The following is a 21389-nucleotide window of genomic DNA, read 5'->3' as shown; positions in this document are numbered from 1 at the left end:
CTTGCCATAAAGTCAACACCCTTGGGCACAGCCTTGAGATGCCACGTTACCATTGTTGATGTGGTCAACGACCCGGGTTTTTTTTTTCTTTATTTATAAGTACTTTTCCCGGCTTTATTGAGAGATAATTGACAGACAGCACTTTATAAGTTTAAGGTATACAGAATGATTTGATTTACATATATTGTGAAATATTAAGATGCTCTGGTTCTTCAAAGCTTATTTTCTGTTATGAAAATAATCCTGCCATCTGCCTGTATATCAGCAGTGCAGCAGCTCATCTCTCATTTCCCATATGTGTTAAACCAACATCTTGTAACTTTGTCTACCTCAAGAAGAATTCTATTTTAGAAAGTTTCAAGCATTTATAAATATAAAGCAAATAACAGCAGGTAAGCAGGGACCAAATGATAAAGACTCTCGTATATCTTTGCTATAGAATTTGGATTTTGTTCTGAATTCACTAAGAATCCACTGAAGAATTTTATGCAGGGAAATCATATGAAATGATTTGTGGTATGCAAAAATCCATTTGGTGGCAGTGTGCATAATGGGGTCAAGTTAGGGGGAAAAATTATAGTGGCAATCTTAAGAAGTTGTTGCAGTAAAGATGGTAAGAAATATAGGTCCCTAATAATAACAGACCTAGGCAATGATAGTCAATAGCTGTTAAAACCACTAAGTGAGAGGTTATAGGGATTTTTTACAATGAATGGATTAGAATAATAACACACTAAGCCACTGAAAAATCATATCATTACAAAAAAAGAGACAACCATACATTATACATTATATGCCCCCTGATATGATGACATAGCAGCCATCTATGGATCTTTCTTACAAAAATTCTTTTTTTGTTTTGTTTTCTCCACCATGCCACACAGCTTGTAGGATCTTAGTTCTCTGACTAGGGTTTGAACCAGGGCCCCGGCAGTGAAAGCACATAGTCCTAACCACTGGACTGCCAGGGAATCCCGATTTTTACAAAAATTCTAATGAAGCTTCTAGATCTAAATATGAGTTTCCAGAAAATACAGAAATAGAGAAGCATCTTTAATGACACCATGAGGACGTAACCAGAAAAATCTACAATGTGGGAGATTCTATAGGACAAATGACCTGATTTAGTCAATAAATAAAGGGGAAGAGAAAACAAAAAGGGAGGAGGAACCTCTAAACTAAAGTAGACTCAGTTACATCATAGCAACCAAATACATCATGTGGTTCCTGCTTAGTTCCAGATCTGAACCAATCTACTGTAAAAACAAAAAATTATGAGACAACAAGGAAACATACTTACTGGATATATGAATATATTTTAAGGAATTATTATTTTATGATGATAAAGATTTTGTGCCTATGTTTTCAAATATCTTTTCCTTTTAGAAAGACACACTGAAATTTTTACAGATGAAATGATATACATCTGGAATGTGTTTTAAAACAATGGAGGAGAAAATGGGGAGCAAGGGGATGATAAAACAAAATTAGCCAAATGTTGGTAATTTTTGACCCTGAGTGACAGGTACATTTTACTGTGTTTAAATTTTTCTGTAATAAAAATTATAAATAATAGGAATAAAAGAAGCAATAGTTGAGAAAATAGAAAGAAGTGAGTAAATCTAAACACTATTTAGGAGATGTTACAGGCAAGGTATGATGGCCAATTGAATCTGAAAAGGGAGTAGAGATGGTGTCTAAATTTCTATCTTGGTGGTTAGAGGCACAGAAGTTCTGTTCATCAAGGAGGTACAGGTGGGTGGAGGAGCAGATACCGGAGTGAAGATGGCAGGTTTGGTTTGGGGTGTGCTGAGTTTGAGACACAGGTAGATATCCATGTGCAAATGTTCAATAGGTACAGTAAACAGAGAAGAAGCTCAAGCATATAAATCTGGGATATAAAAACATGTAAAGAGATGTAGAGAGAAAGTGAAGACAGAGGAGTAATATCCAGAGAAATAAGAGAAAAATCAGTAGAGATTGGAGTTACTGAAACAAGGAAAGACATGGTTTCAGGAAAAGGAATTGGTCAACAGTGTGAATTTAAAAATTAAATGTAAGCTCTAGAAGAAAAAAATCCTTGGCTTTAGTAACTAAATAGCAACTGGTGTCAGGTCAAGATTACAAACTGAGCATATGAATTTATCTCCTCTCGTTCCTCAGATCCCATTAAAAGAAGAATACCTCAGCTGAAAGAAGAGGGGTAAGCACAGAGCAGTGAAAAGAACAAGAGGTAGTTTATCAATGGATGAACTGTTTCAACACAGTTCTAGAGGGTGCAAAGTGAGTGGAAGAGTGCAGCTCAATAAAGCAAGCCAGGAAAAGGCACAGCCCAGAAGAAATATGGAGGGGCTGCTGCTAAGGAGGGAGCCATCCTGCCTTTCAGAGGTGGGAGGGTGATAGACTCAGGATGCCAGGTGTGATGAGCAGCAGGGTACCACACAGGGCTGAAAACAGGAGCAGTTATTGAAAGCCTGCTGCGAATTTCCCCATCCATATATTCAGAATACATGGCAGCCAGGTGTTACCCTCTAGGCAAAAAAAAAAAAAAAAAGTAGAAGAAGGTTTTTTGTGTGTTTTCCAAATAAATTTAACACACTGTCTAGCATAAACAAAAGAAGTAACTGTTGCTGTCCGAGCAGGAGAAGGAAAACATTCTGAGAGTCAGGGTTCCCCAGAGTAACGCAGAGGGGGGAAGAAGGCCTGAGTACAGCTCTAGAAACAAAAGCGGGTGGACAGAGAGGAAAGGCCTTGATATAACAAAAGGAAATGTGAATAGAATTCATTAGGATCACTACTCATAATGAAGGGCAAAACGGAAAAAAAACCTGCCAACTACTTTGTGAGGGTGTAGATTATATGAAACAGTAGGTCCAAGGAGGGAGAACAACATGATCACTGGCTAACAAGAAGAAACTGTAAAGAAATAAAAACAGTCACCAAGTATAGGTTATAGCCTAAAATCTTAAAGAAATTGAATTGGTTATCCAAAATATCACCAAAAAAAAAAAAGATAAGACTTCGGCTTCTAGCCAAGATGGAGTAAGAGGGACCATTTAGACCACCCTTCCTGAAACAACTAAACAGTTAATATTATATTATTTTAACAAAGCTGACAAAAAAACTAGACAAAGTTTTCAGGCATTGCACATCAACTCAGTAAGCAGAGGACATTGGTCCCGGAGAGAGGGAAAACAAACAAGGTGAGCACCGTGACAGTCCCAGCTTGCTGCCCAGACATATTTTCCAGGCTGCAGTGCAAAGAAAGGGAATCCAAACAGAACCAGGCAGTAACCTTGAATCGAGGAGAGACACATGGAGTCTAGTGAGGGCAAAAGCTGGAGTTAAAAAAGCAGCGTCCTGGGGAAAGACAGCTGTACAGAGAAAGAGCTACGGAGATCCACAGGCAATACCCCCTCAAGTTTTCATATTTAGTGGCATAGGCCTGTGGAGAAATTATCTTAGGAAAGGGAAAGAACCACTTGAAAGGAGCAGATACTCAGAGCTCAGACAGGTCCAATAATAGTTCATGTTCCAAACAGCCAGAGGGAAAACATCATAATTCAAGGAAAATCAGGCAGAGTATTTACAATAGTATTACCTCCGTAGTGGAAGAAATTAGTCTTAGGTTAAAGGTGGTTCTGGTTTCACCTAACAAGCTTTAATAGGAGGTTTGAAAAGATCAAACTGTTACCAAGTGATTTAACCAAACTTCAGAGCAAAGTTCAAGAATATTTATAAAAATGTAATATTAAGCATCTAACAAAGTAAAAATCACGAGGTTTTGAATTTAATTAAAAAATTATAAGGCTTACAAAGAAATAGGATAATGAAAACCATAATAAGGCAAAAAAATCAATGAACAAACACAGTTCCAGAATCAGCATGGATGGTAGAGAATTGTCGGATTAGACGTTAAAACAGTTATGGTAACTATATTCCATATTTTCAAGAATGTAAGGTACAGACTTGAAAGATTTTTAAAAGACCCAAATCAAACTTTTCAAGATGAAAAATGCAATGCTTGAAATAGAAAATACCTGAGATAAGATAGAGCAGATTAGACATTGCAGAATTAAAGATTAGTGAACTTGATGGTATAGAAACTAAAATAAAATACAGAGAAAATAAAGATAAAAAAGAAAAAAATTAAGAGAGCTTTAGTGGGCTATGGGAAACTTTCAAATTGCTTAATAGATATGTAATTAGAGTCCCCAAAGGAGGTGGGGAGAGGTAATATTAAAGACATAATGCCGCGATGAAGAGTGGCCCCTGCTTGCCGCAACTAGAGAAAGCCCTCGCACAGAAATGTAGACCCAACACGGCCAAAAATAAATAAATTAATTTAAAAAAAAAAAAAAAAAAGACATAATGGCCAGAAATGTTCCAAATTTGAAGAATCTGTAAACCTAAAAATCCAAGAAGCTCAACAAACCCCAAGCACAAGAAACATGAAGAAAATTATACCAAAGCATAATAGAAGTAAAAGACGCATACACACCGATAAAGGGAAAATGTGACAAACAATCAAAGAAATAAGGCACATTATACACAAAGGAACAAATAAGAATGAGACCAAATTCTCTTCGGAAAAATACAGTTAAGGCAGTAGAGCAACATCTTTAAAGTACTAGGGAAACAACAACAGCAGCAACTCTGTCAACCTAAAATTCTATACCCAGCAAAAATGTCTCTCAAAAACAAAGGCAAAAAAAAGATTTTGTCAGACATATCAAAGCTGAATCATCACACTCAGAATCTTAACACAAGACTACAAGAACTGTTAACACATGTTCTTCAGTCAGAAAAAAAATCATACCAGATAGAAATCTGGAGTTCCCACTGGGATGACACAGAGGGATTCAGTTGGGTGCTATACATGTACTTGGTTGTATTACACTGAGGAACACTGAGTTTGAGGACTCCACTGCTTTTAAAATGAGAGGTTAGCAAGCTTCCTGTTTGTCTGAAGGAGAAACATTACCTCTCCCCCCACAGCTGTTCATTACAAACACACTCCCAAGAAATGACTCAGAACCCTCCATACTGTTTTCAGTAGTGGCTGCATTAAACTGCATTCCTATGAACAGTGCAGCCATGTGGCAGACAGGGTCTTGGTGCTCTGGCCAGGTGTCAGGCCTAAGCCTCTGAGGTGGGAGAGCCAAGTTCTGTACATTGGACCACCAGAGACCTCCAGGACCCACATAATATCAGTTGGCAAGAGCTCACCCAGAGATCTCCATCTCAATGCTAAGACCCAACTCCACTCAACAACCGGCAAGCTCCAGTGCTGGGCACTCCATGCCAAACAAGCAAGACAGGAACACAACTCCACCTACTAGCAGAGAGGCTGCTTAAAATAATAATAAGTTCACAGACACCCCAAAACACACCACTGGATGCGGTCCTGCCCACCAGGAATACAAGATCCAGCCTCATCAACCAGAAAACAGGAACCAGTCCCCTCCAGCAGGAAGCCTACACAACCCACTGAACCAACTTTACCCACTGGGGGCAGACACCAAAAACAATAGGAACTACGAACCTGCGGCCTAGAAAAAGGAGACCCCAAACACAGTGAGTTAAGCAAAATGAGAAGACAGAGAAATATGCAGCAGGTGAAGGAGCAAGGTAAAAACCCACCAGACCAAACAAATGAAGAGAAAATAGACAGTCTATCTGAAAAAGAATTCAGAGTAATGATAGTAAAGATATCTAAAATCTTGGAAATAGAATTGGAGAAAATACAAGAAACGTTTAACAAGGACCTAGAAGAACTAAAGAGCAAACAAACAATGATGAACAACACAATAAAGGAAATAAAAAATTCTCTAGAAGGGATCAATAGCAGAATAATTGAGATGGAAGAAAGGATAAGTGACCTGGAAGATAAAATAGTGGAAATAACTACTGCACAACAGAATAAAGGAAAAAGAATGAAAAGAATTGAGGACAGTCTCAGAGACCACTGGGACAACAATGAACGCACCAACATTCAAATTATAGGGATCCCAGAAGAAGAAGAGAAAAAGAAAGGGACTGAGAAAATATATGAAGAGATTATAGTTGAAAACTTCCCTAATATGGGAAAGGAAATAGTCAGTCAACTCCAGGAAGCACAGAGAATCCCATACAGGATAAATCCAAGGAGAAACATGCCAAGGCACATAGTAATCAAACTGTCAAAAGTTAAATACAAAGAAAAAATATTAAAAGGAACAAGGAAAAAGCAACAAATAACATACAAGGGAATCTCCATAAGGTTAACAGCTGATCTTTCAGCATGAACTCTGCAAGCCAGAAGGGAGTGGCAGGACATATTTAAAGTGATGAAAGGGAAAAACCTACAACCAAGATTACTCTACCCAGCACGGATCTCATTCAGATTCGATGGAGAAATTAAAACCTTTACAGACAAGCAAAAGCTAAGAGAGTTCAGCATAACCAAACCAGCTTTACAACAAATGCTAAAGGAACTTCTCTAGGCAGGAAACACGGAGAAGGAAAAGACCTACAAAAAAAAACCCCAAAAACAATTAAGGAATGGTAACAGGAACATACATATCAATAATTACCTTAAATGTAAATGGCTTCAACCAAAAAACATAGATTGGCTGAATGGATACAAAAACAAAACACATATATATGCTGTCTACAAGAGACCCACTTCAGACCTACGGTCAAATACAGACTGAAAATGGGCATCAAAAAAGATATTCCATGCAAGTGGAAATCAAAAGAAAGCTGCAGTAGCAATTCTCATATCAGACAAAATACACTTTAAAATAAAGACTACTACAAGAGACAAAGAAGGACACTACATAATGATCAAGAGATCAATCCAAGAAGATATAACAATTGTAAATATTTATGCACCCAACATAGGAGTACCTGAATTCTTATGGCTAACAGCCATAAAAGGGGAAATTGACAGTAACACAATCATAGTAGGGGACTTTAACACTCCACGTTCACCAATGGACAGATCATCCAAAATAAAAATAAATAAGGAAACATAAGCTTTAAAAGACACATTAAACAAGATGGACTTAATTGATATTTATAGGACACTCTATCTAAAAACAACAGAATACACTTTCTTCTCAGTGCTCATGGAATATTCTCCAGGATAGATTATATCTTGGGTCACAAGTCAAGCCTTGGTAAAGTTACGAAAATTGAAATTGTTTCAAGTATCTTTTCTGACCACAACGGTATGAGACTAGATATCAATTACAGGATAAGATCTGTAAAAAATACAAACACATGGAGGCTAAACAATACACTACTTAATAACGAAGTGATCACTGCATAAATCAAGCAGGGAATTAAAAAATACCTAGAAACAAATGACAATGGAGACACGACGACCCAAAATCTATGGGATGCAGCAAAACCAGTTCTAAGAGGGAAGTTTATAGCCATAGAATCCTACCTGTTAAGAAACAGGAAACACCTCGAATAAACAACCTAACCTTGCACCTAAAGCAATTAGAGAAAGAAGAACAAAAAACCCCCAAAGTTAGCAGAAGGAAAGAAATCATAAAAATCAGATCAGAAATAAATGAGAAAGAAATGAAGGAAATGATAGCAAAGATCAATAAAACTAAAAGCTGGTTCTTTGAGAAGATAAACAAAATTGATAAAGCATTAGCCAGACTCATCAGGAAAAAAAGAGAAAAGACTCAAATCAATAGAATTAGAAATGAAAAAGGAGAAGTAACAACTGACACTGCAGAAATACAAAAAATCATGAGATATTACTACAAGCAACTCTATGCCAATAAAATGGACAACCTGGAAGAAATGGACAAATCGTAGAAATGCACAACCTGCCAAGACTGAATCAGGAAGAAATAGAAAATATGAACAGACCAATCACAAGCACTGAAATTGAAACTGTGATTAAAATTCTTCCAAGAAACAAAAGCCCAGGACCAGATGGTTTCACAGGCGAATTCTATCAAACATTTAGAGAAGTGCTAACACCTATCCTTCTCAAACTCTTCCAAAATATAGCAGAGGGAGGAACATTCCCAAACTCATTCTATGAGGCCTCCATCACCTTGATACCAAAACCAGCAAAGGCTGTCACAAAGAAAGAAAACTACAGGCCAATATCGCTGATGAACATAGATGCAAAAATCCTCAACAAAATACTAACAAACAGAATCCAACAGCACATTAAAAGGATCATACACCATGATCAAGTGGGGTTTATCCCAGGAATGCAAGGATTCTTCAATATACGCAAAACAATCAATGTGATAAACCATATTAAGAAATTGAAGGAGAAAAACCATATGATCATCTCAATAGATGCAGAGAAATCTTTTGACAAAATTCAACACCCATATATGATAAAATCCCTGCAGAAAGTAGGCATAGAGGGAACTTTCCTCAACATTATAAAGGCCATATATGACAAACCCACAGCCAACATCGTCCTCAATGGTGAAAAACTGAAAGCATTTCCATCAAGATCAGGAACAAGACAAGGTTGCCCACTCTCACCACTCTTATTCAACATAGTTTTGGAAGTTTTAGCCACAGCAATCAGAGAAGAAAAGGAAATAAAAGGAATCCAAATCGGAAAAGAAGTAAAGCTGACACTGTTTGCAGATGACATGATACTATACATAGAGAATCCTAAAGATGCTACCAGAAAACTACTAGAGCTAATCAATGAATTTGGTAAAGTAGCAGGATACAAAATTAATGCACAGAAATCTCTGGCATTCCTATACACTAATGATGAAAAATCTGAAAGTGAAATCAAGAAAACACTCCCATTTACTATTGTAACAAAAAGAATAAAATATCTAGGAATAAACCTACCTAAAGAGACAAAAGACCTGTATGCAGAAAATTATAAGACACTGATGAACGAAATTAAAGATGATACAAATAGATGGAGAGATATACCATGTTCTTGGATGGAAGAATCAACATTGTGAAAATAACTATAACTACCCAAAGCAATCTACAGATTCAAGCAATCCCTATCAAACTACCACTGGCATTTTTCACAGATCTAGAACAAAAAATTTCACAATTTGTATGGAAACACAAAAGACCCCGAATAGCCAAAGCAATCTTGAGAACGAAAAACGGAGCTGGAGGATTCAGGCTCCCTGACTTCAGGCTATACTACAAAGCTACAGTAATCAAGACAGTATGGTACTGGCACAAAAACAGAAAGATAGATCAATAGAACAGGATAGAAAGCCCACAGATAAACCCACACACATATGGTCACCTTATCTTTGATAAAGAAGGCAGGAGTGTGCAGTGGAGAAAGGACAGCCTCTTCAATAAGTGGTGCTGGGAAAACTGGACAGGTACATGTAAAAGTATGAGATTAGATCACTCCTAATACCATACACAAAAATAATCTCAAAATGGATTAAAGACCTAAATGTAAGGCCAGAAAATATCAAACTCTTAGAGGAAAATATAGGCAGAACACTCTATGACATAAATCACAGCAATATCCTTTCTGACCCACCTCCCAGAGAAATGGAAATAAAAACAAAAATAAACAAATGGGACCTAATGAAACTTCAAAGCTTTTGCACAGCAAAGGAAACCATAAACAAGACCAAAAAACAGCCCTCAGAATGGGATAATATATTTGCAAATGAAGCAACTGACAAAGGATTAATCTCCAAAATATACAAGCAGCTCAATATCTAAAAAACAAACAACCCAATCCAAAAATGGGCAGAAGACCTAAATAGACATTTCTCCAAAGAAGATATACAGACTGCCAACAAACACATGAAAGAATGCTCAACTTCATTAATCATTAGTGAAATGCAAATCAAAACTACAATGAGATGTCATCTCACACCAGTCAGAATGGCCATCATCAAAAAATCTACAAACAATGAATGCTGGAGAGGGTGTGGAGAAAAGGGAACCCTCTTGCACTGTTGGTGGGAATGTAAATTGATACAGTCACTGTGGAGAACAGTATGGAGTTTCCTTAAAAAACTACAAATAGAACTACCATATGACCCAGCAATCCCACTACTGGGCATATACCCTGAGAAAACCATAATTCAAAAAGAGTCATGTACCAAAATGTTCATTGCAGCTCTATTTACAATAGCCCGGAGATGGAAACAACCTGAGTGTCTATCATCGGATGAATGGGTAAAGAAGATGTAGCACATATATACAATGGAATATTACTCAGCCATAAAAAGAAACGAAATTGAGCTATTTGTAATGAGGTGGATGGACCTAGAGTCTGTCATACAGAGTGAAGTCAGTCAGAAAGAGAAAGACAAATACCGTATGCTAACACATATATATGGAATGTAAGAAAAAAAAATGTCATGAAGAACCTAAGGGTAAGACAGGAATAAAGACAAGACCTACTAGAGAATGGACTTGAGGATATGGGGAGGGGGAAGGGTAAGCTGTGACAAAGCGAGAGAGAGGCATGGACATATATACACTACCAAATGTAAGGTAGATAGCTAGTGGGAAGCAGCCGCATAGCACAGGGAGATCAGCTCGGTGCTTTGTGACTGCCTGGAGGGGTGGGATAGGGAGGGTGGGAGGGAGGGAGACGCAAGAGGGAAGAGATATGGGAACATATGTATATGTATAACTGATTCACTTTGTTATAAAGCAGAAACTAACACACCATTGTAAAGCAATTATACTCCAATAAAGATGTAAATTGTTAATTGTACAAAAAAAAAAGTCATAGTTCATCACATTGACAAAAATAAGCAAAACCCAACTATATGCTACCTACAATTGATGCTCTTTAAATATAAAGACAGAAATAAATCAACAGTAAAAGGATGGGAGAAAATATGTTAACACTAATCAAAATAAAGGAAGAGTGGTTATATTAATAAGAAAGTAGATTTTGGAACAAAGATTATCACCAAGGATAAAGAAAGACATTTCATAATGACAAAAGGAACAGTTCATGAGGAAGACACAACAGTCCTAAATGCTTATGTGCTCAGTAACAGAGCTTCAAAATGAAAGGGAAACAAAGACTGAAAGAACTGCAAGAAGAAACAGGAAAATCCCTAATACATTCAGAACTGTCAATATTTATTCCTCTCTCAATAACTGATAGAACAAGTGACTGAAACTCAATAAAGATGGAAGACTGAACGACACTATATAACAAATCAACCTAATCAACATTTATAGAACACTCCACTCAACAACAGCAAAATTGTACACAGAATGTTTACCAAGATAGACCATTTTCCTACCCATAAAGAACTCTCAAAAAATTTTAAGAGATTATGCTCTCTGACTACAATGGAATTGAAATAGAATCAACAACAGAAAGGCTTTTTAAAAATCCCCAAGCAACTGGACACTTCTAAATAACCTGTTGGTCAAGAAGAACTCAAAGAGGAAATTAGAGAGTACTTTGAACTGAATGAAATTGAAATCACAACGTTTCAGATTTTGTAGGATGTGGCTAAAAGCAGTACTATGGGGGAAATGTATACTGCTAAATGCCTACATTAGAAAAAGAGGAAGGTCCCAAATTAATGACCTTGGGCTCCATTGTGAGAAACTGGCTAAATCAGAGCAAATTAAACCGAAAGTAAGCAGAAAGAGTAAACAATAAAGATCAGAAGGGAAATCAACTAAATAAAAAACAAAAACATTTGAGAAAATTAATGAAACCAAGAACTGGTTCTTTGAGAAAACCAATAAAATTGATAAACCTACAGCCACATTGATCAGGAAATAAGACAGAAGACACAAACTGTCAATATTAGGAATAAGAGAAGTAACAATACTACAGATTCTATAGAATGAAAGGATAACAAGGCAATATCATGAACAACTTTATGTCAACAGATGAAATGGACAAATTCCTTGAAAAACATAGGCTACTAGAGTTCACAGCTGCTGCTTCTTCAGAGCATTGTTCTTGGCAGAATGGGACCTGTCTACCTGGGGGCTTGTGTCTCCCTACGGGGCAACCTTCAAATAATAACCGATACGTGGGTTAAAAAAAATCATTCCACCCCACCTCACCGTTGCCTCAAGTTAGGACCAGTTCTGCAGTGCAATTCATGCTCTAGAGGCCCCTGTGGGATCAGACTGAAGGTAGTCTCCAGCTTACATCCTTACTTAGCTTTGTTCTTTTGCCTTATCCTGCTTCCCTCACTCTCCTTCCCTAAGAGTACTCTTTCAATAAATTAATTGGCCGAGGATCTCTGCCTTGAGCTCTGTTTATTGGCAGCCTGACCTAAGACAAGGCACAGGAGGGAAGCTGGAAGGCACCTTCCTTGCCATTCCTGTCTGCATCCCCCCAGTGATGACCCCTTATGTTATGAATTAACTTGTGTCCCCCTAATAGATGTTAAAGTCCTAACCCCCAGTGCCTCTGAATGTGGCCTTAAATGAAAATAAGGTGTTGGCAGTTGTGTGAGTTAAGATGAAATAGACCTTAATCCAATATGACTGGTGTCCTTATGAAAGGGGGAAATATGGACGCAGAGACAGACATGCTTGGAGGGAATACGATGTGAAGACACAGGGAGAACTCCATCTACAAACCAAGAAAAGAACTCCCGAGCTTACCAGAACTAGGGGAGAAGCCCAGAACAGATTCTCCCTCAGAAGGAGCCAACCCTGCCCATGCTTTTATTTCAGTCTTCTGGCCGCCAGAACTGTGAGAGAATACATTTCTGTTGCTTTAAGCCCCCTAGTTTGTGGTACTTTGCTATGGCAGCCCTAGGAAACTAATGCATCCTGTCAGTAGCAGTTGGTTCCAGTCTTGTTTTCTCCCAGCACGCCCATAATCAACTTCATGTCACCATCTGGGAGGTATCCACACCAGCTGGCAACGACTGCGTCTCCACAGTTCCACCAGGGCTCTTAGTCAGCTCTAGGGTTTTGGTAACTCCGACTCCCCTTGTCCCCCAATTCCCAGGGATGGGAGCTGCTTGTCCTGCAATCGCTTATTTTACTTCAATAATCTTTTTTCCCTTCTTCAGTTTCCCAACACCCATTTAACTAATTCCTTATATTTAATTTGCTCTGTGGAAATAGGAAATAGCTACTCTTTATTTAACAATTAATTAATAAATAGAATTTCTTTATTTCTGACAAGACCCCAGAGTGATAACCATTTCATTCAGAGAAAAGCCAAAGTCCCTGTAACATCAGTCTATAAAATCCTATGCAATGCGGACGCCGGCTACTTGGTCTGCCCTCATTTCTTGTCATTTCCTCTATCACCCACTCGGCTCCAGCTGCATTGGTCTCTCTGCTAATCCTTAAACATACCAAGCATGCTTGCTTTATGGCCTTTGACTTGCTGTTCCCTGTGCTTACAGATATTAGCATCCATGTTTGTAAGTGAGCAGAGGCTCACTGCTTCAAGCCTCTGTCCAAGTATCTATGCCCCAGTCTCTGCCCGTACCTCAGGAGACTCCTTTCCTGACAATGTACAGTCACCCCTGGTATCCACAGGGGATTGGTTCCAGGATGCCTGGATACCAAAATCCATAGATTCTCAAGTCCTTTATACAAAATGGCATAGTATTTGCATATAACACATGCACATCCTCCCACAGACTTTAAATCATCTCGATTACTTATACTACTCAGTATAATGTAAATGCTATATAAATAGTTGCCAGCATGGCAACTTCAAGTTTTGCTTTTTGGAACTTTCTGGAATTTCTTAAAATATTTTCAATGGCAATTAGTGGAAATTCCCGGATGCAGAACCTGGAGATACAGACGGCCAACTATATATAAAATTACATTTCTCTCAACCACTGCACACTTTCCCACGACCCCTTTCTCTACAGCACTCATCATCTCTGGCATGCTCTAAAGCTACTTGCTATCTGCCTCTCCAGTGGAACATGAGCTCCATGAAAGAAATTTTGCTCTCTGATGTGTCCACAGCACCCAGAACAGGATCTGGCACCCAGCAGGTGTCAACTTCTGAAAGAAACACTGAATAACTATAGAAAAACCCCTACAAGCAGCCCTACCATTGTCATCAGCGTACCTGAACTGTAACCAGTCTTTAGTTTTGGGGGTTTTTTTTTGCGATACGCGGGCCTCTCACTGTTGTGGCCTCTCCCGTTGCGGAGCACAGGCTCCGGACGCACAGGCTCATTGGCCATGGCTCACGGGCCCAGCCGCTCCGCGGCATGTGGGATCTTCCTGGACCGGGGCACGAACCCGTGTCCCCTGCATCAGCAGGCGGACTCTCAACCACTGCGCCACCAGGGAAGCCCCCAGTCTTTAGTTTTTAAAGGATGTGTATTTATTCTTTAACTTTATTGGCTGCCCTTCCTTGGTGGACTCACACTTCGGTAACAATGTCTCCTGAAATTCCTTGGTGAGAGTGCACTTTAAGTGCGTCTTCTCTTCTGTTTAACAATTAAAAATTTTTATAATACAAATGTTTCCTCTATTTAAAACCTTTAAAAAGTATTCATTCAAACAGGATTGGACAGCAGCATTTATCGAGAGGTCGGCGCTATACCATGCGACTGAATGAGACTGTCGAGATTGTGCTGGAGTTGCAGTTCCTGCCCACATGGAGTTCACAACTGCATGGATATTCAGCTCCCACGGATGAAGAAAAAACCTCAATTCCCGTTAACAATGCACAAATGAAAACAAAGAAAATAAGTGATTAGGTGAGAATCAATGGCTGAAATGCCATTCGAACTAAAATCCCTAGAAGTTGAGTGAAAAGCCAGGATTTAAAGAAAGAGACACAGATCAATGAGGATAAGGTACTTGCAAAAGGAAATGACAAATGCATAAATATAACTTCATTAATTTCCTAGAGTCTATAAACTACCCTATGAGTTTGGCCTGTAGCCTCTCCTTTCTTAGTTATCTGTGCTTTCTTAGTTATCTGTGCTTTCCCTTAAATGTAACATATTCTATTCTGAATTCAATTGTTTCTGTACTTTAATTTTTTTAATTGAAGTATAGTTGATTTACAGTGTTGTGTTAGGTTTGGGTGTACAGCAAAGTGATTCAGTTATACATGAATATATATGTGTATATATATATTCTTTTTCATATTATTTTCCATTAGAGGTTATTACAAGATATTGAATATAGCTCCCTGTGCTATATAGTAGGTTCTTGTTGTTTATCTATTTCATATATAGTAGTATCTGTTAATCCCAAATTCCTAATTTATCCCTCCCCCCTTTTCCCCTTTGATAACCATAAATTTGTTTTCTATGTCTGTGAGTCTATTTCTGTTTTGTAAATAAGTTCATTTGTATTATTGTCTAGATTCCACATATAAGTGATATCGTATGATACTTATCTTTCTCTCTGGCTGACTTACTTCACTTAGTATGATCATCTCTAGGTCCATCCCTGTTGCTGCACATGGCATGATTTCATTCTTTTTTCTGTACTTTAAATGGCAGGGAGGAGTCACTTCATACACTCCTTCCAGCGCATCCTTGGGTCCCAGCTGAAATGTCATTTTCACAGAGAGGCTTTTTCCAGTCACTTAATCTGAAATCGATGTGCCTTTGTTATTCTCCATCTTAGCATTTCTTCCATAGCCTTTACCATAATTATTCAATCATAAGTTCACTTGTGACCTTACTAGATTGTCTTCCTTACTAGCTTATTAGCTATCTAGAGGCAGGGTGTTTGTACTACTTTTCATTACTGGGTACACATCGCTTAGCACAGTGGCTGGTGCTTAATATGTTTGTTGAAATAGAATTAAATAGCACATATTTCTGTGAAGTCCAGAAATCCATATATAAAACCAATTCGAATATCCAAAATCGTTTTATTTTAAACATTTACCAAATTTAAGTTTTGCTAACTTCTGATACACAGACATGTATATCTACATGACTGTTTATATATGCATATATACATATGTAATTCACATCTATGGTAATACTTTGAGCTTTACCTATGAAATTAATTTCAATTTGGGTCAAATATTTCATCTTTTGCAAGAAACCTAATTTGTTCATGAAAATCTTGAATCCATGGAGGTAAGGAATAGAATCCTGGGTAGGACTGGGATATGGGAGCAGGGTGGTCAGACATGCCACGAGCCCATACAGGGTGCATTGGTGCAGATTAGAAAAAGGAGCCACATCATCTGGGCAGACACGGCCATGCACCAATAAACTCAGCTTGGTGAGTGGAGCAGGCCTTCAGCTCCCATTCCCTGACACAGCTGGATGCCTTGCCCTGGGTACAACCGGCATGTAGGTGGCAGTCCTAGAGGGATGGCTCAGTGATGGTGCAAGCAGAAGATGGTGTTCTGGCCACCCTTGTACAGCTCCATTCCTTGCTAGACTGATTTAATTTGTCTGGAGGAGGTTGGTTGGGTAGGGGTCTTTTCTTCTCACCACTTCTGATGATTTAGCTGAAGGAGATCTCCCCGATTGAAAAAGTCCATTTTTCAGGTTCAAGCGTGCAGATGGCCATGCAGCCTCCAAGTGGGCTTTCATGGTTTAATCTTAGGAAATAGCCCAGTGTTGATTCTTGATTCCTAAAAAGAAATATGCTGTCAATCTGGCTGTAGATGAGCTTTGCAATTTCCCTCTGCAAAAAACGAATTGGAAGTTAGTTCACTTGTATAACACTGCTTAATGACTATTTGGAAATTCTATCAGTGGCGCTGAAAATAAATGCAGCTAACTCATCAGTGACCCGACTTATGGACTGGCGTGACGAAGAGCAGATGGGATCAGTTCTAGCTCCCATGGATCAAGAAGGAACAAGTCTGTCTCATTTCAGTAATCATTCATAAACTCTATATCTTTAACTTAGGGTCACAGTTTATAACATATGCATAATTTTTTAAAACCAAAATTAATTTACCTTTAAATGTCCTTAGTCTTTAAGTATGAACCATAAGGAAGGCCTGTTCCAAAACTAAGATGAATTCATCACTTGGGGTGGGAGCTCATAGCACTGAAATAGAATTTTTAAAGGATTTTTTTTATTTTGGAAAAACAACATAAAACTGGTGTTTGGGAATAAAGCTTTAGATAGTGGAAAGCAACCTAGATTGGGCCCCTGGTTTTTAAACTACCTAATTAGATTGTACAAGTCATATAATCTCGATGGGATTCACTTATAGGTTTGTTTATTAAATGAGAGTTTAAAGTCTTTCTAGCTCTATGATTTTCTTTATATTAAAAAGTCTTCACATCAGTTAGAATGTCAGATAAAGCAGTCTGTGGGATCAGAAGAAGCATTTGTGATCACAAGCATACAGAAGTCTTGTGTATACAATGGCCCCTGGGAGAAATGTTAAGTAAGTCATAGGGGTCCTACAATGAGCTCAGGTCTGGACTGAATATCTCAGCAGATTCTTCTCAGCTATTCTAATCTGTCACCTCTTTTGGGAAAAACCTAGCTCCACTAGTAAATCCAGGCCCAGGAAGAGAAAGGGGCAGAAGCCTTATCTAGCCACTGCGACCACTTTAACAATAAGTAGTTTAATCAGCTATCCACACCCACGGTCACCAACTTTTACATTAGCTTGGTGAAATCTGTGCCTGAAGAGTGAAGCAAATCCAAATATGGTGAATGTTCCTCCATTGCCAAAATGAGAAAACGGCCTTATCTCCTCTTCAGAACCCATCTACCAGAAAGTCAGCTCCCCTGTTAAATACTCAAGTGGGCAGAAAGCACATTTTGTGATGCAACCCCATAGAGACTCCTCTTGATGCCAACTTGCGGGGATCCAATCAATGCCAAGTCACCACTCTTGATAAGGCACAAATCACTTTAGAAACACCTTCTTTGCGCAGACTTTGTCTAGCGGGGGTGGGGGGAGCGATTTAACTTATTTAGGTACCCGGGATACGTAGCGCATCCCGCTCATCGACGCCTGCAAACCCACTACTAATTCTTCGTCCAGAGCTGATGTCTCTGTGTTTACACCCCTGCGGAAATCTCCTCAGGATTTTTTTTCATTTAAAATGAATGCTGATTCCAAGGCCAGCTTCTTCTCCGTTCCTCCACCTGGGGCAGGGGAACCTGCGTTCCTGCTTTCCCGGGGAGGCACCAGCGGGGCCCGGCTAAGTTCCAGGGCACAGGTGGGGTCCTCGAACGGGGCGTCCGGGGCCAGCCCGCCCAGGACCCAGGCGAGAGCAACCCTTCCAGGAGGCCCCGACACCCCACCTCACGCACACGCGCTTGTGCCACTCCAAGAGGGCGCAGAACTTAGGCAAGGATGGCTACATCTTCTCGGCACAGTCTTCAAACCACCTCCACATACTCAGCGGCTTGCAGCATCTGGGCTGTTGCCCCCGTCTCTCAATCAAACCCCCAGGACGATTTTTAGCGGCTCGAGCTTCACTCTGGAAATCACCGGGGTCTGGGGGAGTCCAAGCGGGCCAGGGGAGGGAAAGCTCCCTCCCGCCAACTCCAGCCCACTCGGCTCATCCTCCCTCCCGGGAGAGGCGCGGACAGGGACCGGGGCAGGGGAGGCCCTGGAAGGGTCCCTCCCCTCTCGCCTCCCACAGCCCTCTCTTACTCACTTTCTCTCGGCGCCTCAGCGCGGCCGCCTCACGCCCGGGGTCGCACGGAGGGGCTGCGTGAGGAGCGAGGAGCAGGCGGGGAGCCACCGGGCCGCGCCCCAGTCCTAGGCGGGCCGGCCGGGGGGACCAGGGCCGTGCACGCCCCCACCCGGACGGCGCGGCCAAGCGGGCGCGCGGCGTCCCGCGCCCTCCAGGCTGGTTCCGAGGACTCCGCCGGGCCCTCCCCCTCCGCCCGCCGCCACGGCCCGCGGCCCCTCCCCACCGCACCCCGGAGGCCGCCGGGGCCGCCCCCTCCCCTCCCCCCAACCCGGGCGGGGGCGCGCGAGCAGCGGTGACGTCAAGGGGCGCGCGGTGGCAGCACCTCCCCGCGCGCTAGTTAAAAAGAAGAAGAAAAGAGGGAACGAAACATGAGAGGCTGTGTGAGAAGCTGCAGCCGCCGGCAGAGGAGACCTCAGCATCATCTAGAGCCCAGCGCTGGCCCTGCCTCCGCCTGCCCCGCCGCCGCCGCCGCCGCCGTTTCTGTTCCTGCTACTACTGTCTCACCTAAACAACTCCCGTTACACGGACAAGTGAACCTCTGTGGCCGTCTTCTCCTCCTCTTCTACCTCCTCCTCTTCCAACTCCTTCCCCTCTTCCCACTCCTCAGCCGCAGAAGAAAGCCCCCCACCCAACTGACACTGGCACCACCGCAAACGGTGTCAACCGCACTTTATCTTGGTCCTCGGGCTCCCCTGAGGCATTGGGCCCATCGCCTCGTCTTTTATTTTTTGCAAAGTTGCATCGCTCTACATCTTCTCGCCCCCGCCACCTCTCTCTGCCTCTCGAGTGTCCTGCCGCCCCGCAGCCTCCTCCTGGAGCTGCGCCCTAGTGCCCCTGCTGGGCAGTGGCCTTCCCCCCCCTTCATCCCGCGCCCAGCCCCTGCCGCGCGGGGCAGGCGATGCTGAAGATGCTCTCTTTTAAGCTGCTGCTGTTAGCCGTGGCTCTGGGCTTCTTTGAAGGAGATGCTAAGTTTGGGGAAAGAAGCGAAGGGAGCGGAGCGAGGAGGAGAAGGTGCCTGAATGGGAACCCTCCGAAGCGCCTGAAAAGGAGAGAAAGGCGGATGATGTCCCAGCTGGAGCTGCTGAGTGGGGGAGAGATGCTGTGCGGTGGCTTCTACCCTCGGCTGTCCTGCTGCCTGCGGAGTGACAGCCCCGGGCTGGGGCGCCTGGATAGCAAGGTAGGCACGCACCCGCCTCGCAGCTGCGAGATTGGCATACTGGCTGGGTGGGGTGCCTTGTGGCTCCGGCAGTGCTGGTGACTGGAAGAGGGGCGAAACTTCTCTGGGGAGTTCTTTTCGATAACTTTTCTAAAGCGCTAGCGTGATTCGTTTGTGTGTTCCTCTGGGGTGTGCAGATACCTCTCCCGCCCCCAAGAGTCTCCGGTCGGGATGCTGTGCAAAACTGCCTGTCTCAGAAAAGAGAAGCTTCTGTGGTACCCGCATTCTGGGCTGGGTAAATATTTTATAAGAATCGCGATTAACAGTGTGTTTTGGATCGAATCGGGCATTGGTTGCGGTAAAACTGTAAATGAAGGTGGCTGTGGTTTCTGGTTTATTTTTCTAGGGTAAAAAGATTTGTGCAGTTTCTCCACGTGCTCGGTTAGAGAGGATTGAATCGTAAAGGATGTTGAAGCACGGTTGGTTTATGATCCCCAGCCCCGTCAGAGGGGGGGTGTCTTGCATTACAATAGTTAAACAGCGAAAAGGAGCTCCTGGTATTCCAGTTTAGAACCCAAAAATTGGCGAAAGATTTTGCTGGGGCATGTTTATCACGTAAAACCGAGGCGATTCTCCTGTCACGTTTTGTAACATTATAAATTCGGGTTTTCAGTAGTAGTTAGTTGTGTAGGAAGATCTTCTCCAGAAACTTGTTTTAGGGGTAATGGCATTTATATTTTCCCGATGTTAATAAGTTTAAACAAATATGAAAATAGTGTTGGTTGGGTGTAAAGACATGCTTACATTTGAGTTTGCAACATTTTTCTTGCCCTGGGTTGCAGTAATGTGTGTTCTTTACTGCATTCCAGGGAAAGACTCCGGGGACCAGTCATTAACAATCCCTGCGCGTGAAATAAACAATCAGGTGTCTTTGCCCCCCACCCTTCCCCCATTTTAGGTTTAATTAAGAATTCCTCTGTTACAACACTGCAGTTGTCAAGGTCTGAGAGACTCTTGGAAAACTTGTGCTTCAGTCTTGCTGGCCCAGGCATTAAAAAAAAAAAAAAAAAAAACCCAGGCTGAATCTAATTTTTATGCTCAGTTCACGGTAGATTTCACTCTATTCTCATGTAAACAGCTCCTACGAATCAACATATGTGTCTGGGTGGTATCTCTCACTTTGTTTTGTAACAAAAAGCCATATTGCATCATTTAATTTGCTCAAGTCATGCAAATAGGAAAAAATCAATAGGACAAAAAGGGGTCGACTTATCCTCTTCCCCACTAAACTGCTGCCCACACACAGAGTCCTGTTGCTTATGGCAAAAGAATAACAACAACACCATTGTGTTTGTTAGTTGGTTCACTAATGGGTGAAACTAGAGAACATCATTCTCTTTCAGTCCCCAGCTCTGTCCAAATGTTCATGCCTTTTGAGGGAGCATTTGTCCAACTCCCTCTATTCCCAGCTGAGTGAGAACTGTCTTGCTGCAGGTTTTCAGCTGTAACTCTCTCTTTATTCTTACCACATGCAGCAGTAGTCTGAGATTCAGGGAACAGATATTCCCGCATTTTGTTCCAAACAATGTCATTAAGCTCCTGTGTTGTAATTGAATTAAAGTACAAAATCGCTACATTCACATCAGCTCCAGGGTTTTTACCAGGAGCCGGAC

The 21389-nt window shown here is 41.2% G+C and overlaps 2 protein-coding genes across 4 annotated transcripts in view; one reads left to right on the top strand and one right to left on the bottom strand.

Annotated features, from left to right (window-relative positions):
* Positions 1-15850: 15850 nt before the first annotated feature.
* Positions 15851-19270, bottom strand: LOC116753999 (translation initiation factor IF-2-like). The gene is made up of 4 exons (XM_032632008.1): positions 19230-19270; positions 19001-19055; positions 18522-18893; positions 15851-16572 (listed from the first exon to the last, which is right to left on the bottom strand). The coding sequence occupies exons 1-4, from the start codon at positions 19268-19270 to the stop codon at positions 16390-16392; spliced, it is 651 nt and encodes a 216-aa protein (XP_032487899.1). The 3' UTR covers positions 15851-16389.
* HHIP (hedgehog interacting protein) overlaps positions 18907-21389 on the top strand; it is a 94990-nt gene continuing 92507 nt past the window's right edge. The window contains exon 1 of one of the 3 annotated variants that reach the window (XM_032633422.1): positions 18907-19737. In XM_032633422.1, coding sequence (XP_032489313.1) covers positions 19459-19737 — 279 coding nt within the window. In that variant the 5' untranslated portion in view covers positions 18907-19458. The remainder of the gene's footprint in view (positions 19738-21389) is intronic. The other 2 variants (XM_032633424.1, XM_032633423.1) reach the window with 2 other exon arrangements.

Source organism: Phocoena sinus, chromosome 5, assembly GCF_008692025.1.
Source record: "Phocoena sinus isolate mPhoSin1 chromosome 5, mPhoSin1.pri, whole genome shotgun sequence".
NCBI lineage: Eukaryota > Metazoa > Chordata > Mammalia > Artiodactyla > Phocoenidae > Phocoena > Phocoena sinus.
Note: the sequence above shows the minus strand (reverse complement) of the source record. Positions and strands in the feature narration are given on the sequence as shown.

Excerpts from the sequence above, each read along its gene's own strand:
- LOC116753999 (XM_032632008.1), bottom strand. The coding sequence starts at position 19,270 with ATGGGCCCAATGCCTCAGGGGAGCCCGAGGACCAAGATAAA. Across the intron at positions 19,056-19,229 it reads AGCCCGAGGACCAAGATAAA|TAGTAGCAGGAACAGAAACG; the intron begins GTGCGGTTGACA and ends TAGGTGAGACAG. Across the intron at positions 16,573-18,521 it reads CGCTGAGGCGCCGAGAGAAA|AGGGAAATTGCAAAGCTCAT; the intron begins GTGAGTAAGAGA and ends CGTTTTTTGCAG.